The following is a 6280-nucleotide window of genomic DNA, read 5'->3' as shown; positions in this document are numbered from 1 at the left end:
GGATATCCGTTACTCGGTCCCTCATGGCTTTAAAAGAAACCATGCTTTAAAAAAAAAGAAAGAACGATTTGTTCTCTTACGTTTTCTTGAGGTACACAACGGAAGAAATTATCTGCATAAAGTTGGCGAAGACATATAAAACTTGAACAGAGCTAAACTTAAATGCGTTCTTTCTCGAAATTATCTTTATCTAATTAATGACCACGATATCTGGAAAGCGACTCAATCTAGTTTATGTTTTTAGCGCTATTGTGTAACATGATTTTGAACAACGATCTTTATCGTTTTTAATGCGTGCATTTTTGTTATGTGCGAAAATCGATAATTACATGTTAGGTTGTCGCCATTTTAATTAATATTCAGTAACGTCCTTTGTTCGAACAGGAGATAAACAAACGTATTAATCGAATCTTCTCGAATTGATTTCGACGGATGTTAGCGTGTTGAGAAAGAGAGATGAAATGAAATTCCATTGAGGGTCCAAAGTTTTGCTGCAATGAATTAGTCGACGCGGAGGTGATTCTTCGATTTCGATAATGTTCGCCGAACGTTCCCTTTCAGGCTCGTTGAAAGAAGATGGAAGAAAGCTGGATCTCGGCTCGTTGAATTTAGAAAGCTTGCAGGAATACTAATTTTACGAAACATTGGGCGACGGAGAATGTGTGAACAACGGCCGACCTTTGCATGGATGTCTCTACTTCCGGTAACCGTTCAACTTTTCTGCCATCGTTGCGGACTCGAGGTGTCACGTACACGCGAGTCAAGGGAATTGGGTGTAGATATTTGTTAGATATAGAAATTAATTCTGCGCGTTTATACTTAATTTCGTGTTAGAAAATTAATTAACGATCGTTAAGGATAACGAATGTTACCGATATAGATGCGAATTATGAGAGCTCGGGAGAGTTTAATAGACCGAGAGCGTCGCGCGTTAAAATAAATCGATTGATTTCAAGCGAATCGGTTATGAACGACGAATCACCGGGCTTACGACGTACTTGCGCGCGAGTTCGGCTGAAATCAACGACAAAGGCTATCCGGCAAGTTTCACCGGGAAATTTCATACTATTAGCGGAGTGTTTCTCTTTCTCCAGGATAGAACTTTCGTCAGACAAAGTCATTCGCTACTCAGCCGTGTAGGAATCGTTTCTTCTTCATTTTTATTAAAACTCACTCGCTATTTTACCGATTTTCGTGTTGCCGAAATTCTCTTTTCAAACATGCTTCGCTAATGGATTCAATATTCGAAAGTTTCAAAACAAGATTCGTCTGTTTTTAAACTCCGCTGTAAGAAACTTTACGCAATACGAATATTTTTCTTCACCGTTAAACTTTGTATACGAGAGAAAAGACCTTGAGTTGAACGTAAGGTCGACGTACTTTTAGACTTCTACATTTCGAATTGCTTTAACGTCTCTTTGACCGTAAAGACACGCTTCCGTGTTCTTTGCATATTCGTACAGCGTTATTAATCATAATTGACAAAAGCGGAAACGTTTCTTTCTCGTAAACGATCGATATATTCATCCGTTTAGTCTAGTCGTGAACCGTTTCAAGGATTTGTCGAGTCACTAATGATGGACAAATAAGCGGATCAGGAGCTGCAACATCGCAGATGGTAGACATTTCTGCAATGAATTAAAAAATACTAAGGTACAAATGACGCAGTATCGAAAAATAATCCCCATCAGATATCCTAAACGTTACTTTCTTTCAATTGATTGCCTTCATATATGACCACGTGACCCTTTAATAGTAATCGCGTACATCGTCCAAAACCTGCACCGTCATCGTTCGGAACTTTCTTTCAGAACGATTGGGATATAGATATTATAATTCTAGATTTCTCTTACCTTAGAGTCACATATTTGTTCTATGACGTAAACCTTGTCAGCAGGTGAAACTGGTCGAAGCGAGCCTAATTTCGTCTCGCCTATTTCTTCGAAAAGGAGCCTTCGATCGGGGTATCCACGAAACTTGAAAATGAGATTCGAACTGGTCGAGACGAAGGTCCAAGGTTGACCTTCTCTTTCGGAACAGTTCCATCGCGATCATCGTCCTTTCATCGCAGACTTTTCAAGCGGAGCATACCAGTGAGCATACTTAGTCATACCTGCGTACCTATTTATTAACGAGTGACGTATTCGTAAGACAAGAACGTTACTCGACCATATAGCAATTTTGTTTCAACTAAAAGCAATTGTTTGAAATTAAAAGAAAGTCAGGAAAGAAAGAAACAATTCTCACTCGGAGAAAACGACAGTCGACGAAGCATGCGATGACTTTACAGCTCGGAGACATAACGCGACTTCATTTCAGATTTAATAGTCTCAAGGGTATTGTTTTTGAAATTTCAGGCCACCTTTTATTCGCGAAAGAAATCGTGAATTTTGATTACCCTACTTATGCATAGACCGACCTATAGATATTTCTTCTCGACTGTACGACAAGTTTTCCTTGGAACTGTTCGTTAACCTCCGCAGTCCTAAATTTCTTTTTTCTTATAGTAAAAAAGGAAAATAGTATTCATACGCCTCGTGCTGCTTGGGGATCGATAAATGTAGATAAATTAAGGTGTTGCGTGTGTTTTGACATTTAAGATGCAGGGTGCACGTGAATTTAATTCAAACACACGCACACACAAACAGAGATCAACTGTAGATATATGTCATTTAATACTTTTAATTAATTGTCGCCTAAATTCATTTTATAATCCTCTTCGTGCGAGTATTCGGTATTTGTCTCGAAACCATGAAACATTCTGTCAAACATGACATATCTATTCAGGAAGTACACGTGGACATACTACACACGTCGGCGTTCAGTGATAACTGCTCGGCGAGCACAAATAAGTTTCATGTTTTTTTCACCGTGTCGTTTGCACGATATTGTCGTTGTCACGCAATCGCGAGAAAATTGAACGATTAAACGGTATCGCTGGATTTCATTACGTAAAAAACAATGTAACGTCCTTCGGAAATCTTGTATACGTGTTAATAAGTCTTGCAAACAAAAAAAAAAAAAAAAATATCAATCAAAGTTCGATCGTGTTGAAATCAACAGTTTGAAGTAGAGTCTGAAAGAACAGCGCAATCATATGTGCCAGATACTCCCTTACGGAGGAATTTTTAAAAATATACAATTTCCTCCAGCTTTGTCGTTTTAAAATTTTTGGTTGTACTCTGCTGAAAAAAAAACACTAATATTTTGAATATTTCTCCTTGTTAAAAGTGATCGAGTATGAATAATTCAAGCGATATTGTGAGACGAAATTTTGCCTTTGTTCGAGACGAACAGCACTTTCTCTGGAGGAAGAGAGTGAAAGTAGGAAAAAGAGTTCAAAACTAGAAACGAGTAGGGATTAATCAGATCAGTGATGGGGGGAGGGGGGGGGGGACGAAGAAATATAGGGGAACATTGGAGTTAGTTCGTTGTAAAAATACTGATGTTTAGGTTCTGCGAATCTCTCTCCACCTCTTATGTGCTTTATTGATAATAAGAATCGTAGGTTCAAATTTCCACCTTTTATTGTAAAAGAAAATTGCAGGAATGGACAGAGACTAAAAGTTTAGAACATATTGTAATTGTCATAGACAATAAATTTTTGGAATTGTTAACTCGATGTATATTTTAAAAGACAGTGCAATATAGAAGTCTCCTATGCACTGTAATAGACTCATTCAATTCAATTCAATTCAGTGGACAGAGTCGCGATCTAGCGGAACTTTCAGAAACTAAGCAGGTTCCTACACTTGATAATCGCAAAATTCGACTGACCGTAACTCCCATCGAATTTGTAGTGGACTCCACTAGGCGTAGCGAGACATGTGGCTATAACCTAATCTAATCTAACCTAACCAACAAACAATAAATCCAACAATAACCAATAAACAGCAAAAAACAGTCAACGATTGATTACAACAATGGACATAATAATTGATACGGAAGGTGATTCGGAGTTGGTGACAAAAGATCGCTTAATTGAGAGCGATGACGATGATTTAGACTTCAGTAATACTGGTAATTGAATCTATTTTTTATCGTAGCGCGTATTGAGGTTAGGAACCTTTGACAGCTTATTAATGATATTTTAGGAGGTAAGGAACCGTTGCAATTTTTTGACATTGAAGATTTAACTGTAAATGACACAACGAAAAAAAGGCACCGCGATGCGAGTAAAGATATCGATCTCGAGGAATTTGAAAAAGATATGGGTTGGACGGGTGACCCGCGAAAGAAGCAACAAAACATAGCTACGTCAATTGTAACCCGTTTGGTGCGAGAATCAACAGCGGTAGACAAAATACTCGAAAAAAGCGTTATTAAACCAGGTTTTGAACAGTTAGAGGCTGTACCTCCTTATGAAGAAAGCGAAAAGCAATTGCAAATTAAAAGACGTAAAGAGCGGGCTAAGACCAAGGGCAATGATTGGTTTAATATGCGTCCTCCAGAGATGACACCAGAGATCAGACGTGATCTCCAAGTTCTGCAAATGAGATCAGCATTGGATCCAAAACATTTTTATAAGAAGAACGATCTCAAGGTACTACCGAAATACTTTCAAATTGGTAAGGTTGTTGATTCACCTTTAGATTACTATTCGAGTCGTCTGACAAAGAAAGAACGCAAGGCCACAATTGTGGATGAACTTATGGCTGATGCTGAATTTTCTAAATACAATAAACGTAAATATAAGCAGATCATAGATGAAAAGAAAAAATTGCGTTACAAAGCTCATAAGCATGCAAAGAAACTCAAAGGAAAGAAAAAATGATGTATTTTATCTGCAAATATATATTTATGACAAATAATTAACACAATTTGTGACACCTTGTAAAAATATTTATCTTTGTGGAAAGTACATAGCTTTAAAGCATTCCCCCTGTAACATTAATAGATGCACCATTGACATAAGAACTTTTGCTAGATGCTAAAAATGTTATAACTTCTGCTACTTCTGATGGTTTTCCCATTCGACGAAGAGAAATTCTTTTTATAAACATCTGTTTCACATTGTCAGGTACAATATCTGTCATAGGTGTTTCTATAAATCCTGGCAATACGGTATTAACACGGATCCCAAATCTATAAAAAAGATACACATTTAATAGTATTATCACCTTCTACCCAAAATACTTAATTATTAGCGTAATACTTGCTGTCCAAATTCTAAAGTTGCAGTCTTTGAAAGGGCTTCCACGCCAGCTTTCGACGCCGCGTAATTAGCTTGACCCATGTTTCCATTTACGCTAATAATAGAACCCACGTTAACAATTGAGCTTCCTCTATTCACGTCTGCATCAATCATTTCTTTCACTGCTGTTTGGATAACAAGAAATGTCCCTTTTAAATTTACGTCGAGTACTCGATCGAATTCATCTTCGGAAAGTTTCAATATAAATTGATCACGAGTAATACCCGCAGAATTGACCACAATAGTGGGTGGTTTGGAATATTTATTTATCGCACTTTTAAATGCCTCCTTAACACTAGATAGATTCGAGACTTCTAACTGTAGCGCTAAATGGTTAGAATCTGAACAAAAAAATTACATGTGATTTAATATAATTATAGTAGTATTATAAAAATATTAATCATTTTTTATATTTAACCATTCAAAGTATCTACGGTTTCTTGAGCAGTCTGTAAATTTCTATCCGCCGCGATAACCTTGGATCCTTGTTTTGCTAAAAGACGGCATACTTCTCTACCTATACCACTTCCAGCACCTGAAAGTAAAGTGTGATTACAATATGTGATATTTACAATGCACTTTGTGTTTCAATGGTTTTGTCTATTCTTTAAGTACACACCTGTTACAAAAGCTATTTTTCCAGCTACCATCTTTGTTGCTTGACAGACTATTGTACCACATCAACAAATAAATTACGTAATGGAATATTCGGTAGGTATTGAAGAAATTTGTTTTGCCGATTGGCGAATCATGTTTGAAAAGTTCAAATACTTTTTTTTTTAAACTGCTGCCGGATTTACGCGCAGCAAGTAGTACGTACGCGGGCATTGGACCAATTGAGATGGATTTCTGTTGCCCAGGTAACCGTACCATATGCTGCTGACGTCAAAGCACGTCTGCAGTGACGTCAGAAACGCAACGCGAGTAGTAGCTATGTTTACAGAAAAATTGAACTTGAATTATAGTTCTCGACGAGGATGCAAATAGAGCTCTCGACTCCCTGTTTTAAACGACAAATATCTATAAAATAGGGTTACCGAAACGTGTCGATTAAAAGCACGCAAGTTACAGTCGGAAAATATCGAA

At 37.3% G+C, this 6280-nt stretch overlaps 2 protein-coding genes across 3 annotated transcripts; one reads left to right on the top strand and one right to left on the bottom strand.

Annotated features, from left to right (window-relative positions):
* Positions 1 to 3792: 3792 nt before the first annotated feature.
* Positions 3793 to 4774, top strand: LOC128881304 (deoxynucleotidyltransferase terminal-interacting protein 2). Its single transcript, XM_054132231.1, has 2 exons — positions 3793 to 4020; positions 4095 to 4774. Exons 1-2 carry the CDS (start codon positions 3924 to 3926, stop codon positions 4772 to 4774), a joined length of 777 nt encoding a protein of 258 aa, XP_053988206.1. The 5' UTR covers positions 3793 to 3923.
* Positions 4775 to 4868: 94 nt separating this feature from the next.
* Positions 4869 to 6037, bottom strand: LOC128881305 (estradiol 17-beta-dehydrogenase 8). Of its 2 annotated transcripts, XM_054132233.1 has the most exons (5): positions 5814 to 6037; positions 5613 to 5729; positions 5419 to 5535; positions 5160 to 5319; positions 4869 to 5085 (listed from the first exon to the last, which is right to left on the bottom strand). In XM_054132233.1, the coding sequence occupies exons 1-5, from the start codon at positions 5842 to 5844 to the stop codon at positions 4869 to 4871; spliced, it is 642 nt and encodes a 213-aa protein (XP_053988208.1). In that variant the 5' UTR covers positions 5845 to 6037. The 2 variants fall into 2 exon arrangements, with proteins under 2 accessions (XP_053988208.1, XP_053988207.1); XM_054132232.1 differs by having other exon boundaries at positions 5160 to 5535; positions 5814 to 6036.
* Positions 6038 to 6280: the final 243 nt, after the last annotated feature.

The sequence above is a fragment of the Hylaeus volcanicus genome, chromosome 8, assembly GCF_026283585.1.
Source record: "Hylaeus volcanicus isolate JK05 chromosome 8, UHH_iyHylVolc1.0_haploid, whole genome shotgun sequence".
NCBI lineage: Eukaryota > Metazoa > Arthropoda > Insecta > Hymenoptera > Colletidae > Hylaeus > Hylaeus volcanicus.
This window is presented reverse-complemented; position numbering and strand designations above follow the sequence as displayed.

Coding starts and splice junctions, on each gene's coding strand:
- LOC128881304 (XM_054132231.1), top strand. CDS start 3,924: ATGGACATAATAATTGATACGGAAGGTGATTCGGAGTTGGTGACAAAA. Junction 4,021..4,094: donor TTTAGACTTCAGTAATACTG/GTAATTGAATCT, acceptor ATGATATTTTAG/GAGGTAAGGAACCGTTGCAA.
- LOC128881305 (XM_054132232.1), bottom strand. CDS start 5,844: ATGGTAGCTGGAAAAATAGCTTTTGTAACAG. Junction 5,730..5,813: donor AAAAATAGCTTTTGTAACAG/GTGTGTACTTAA, acceptor CTTTACTTTCAG/GTGCTGGAAGTGGTATAGGT. Junction 5,536..5,612: donor AACCGTAGATACTTTGAATG/GTTAAATATAAA, acceptor TTTTTTGTTCAG/ATTCTAACCATTTAGCGCTA.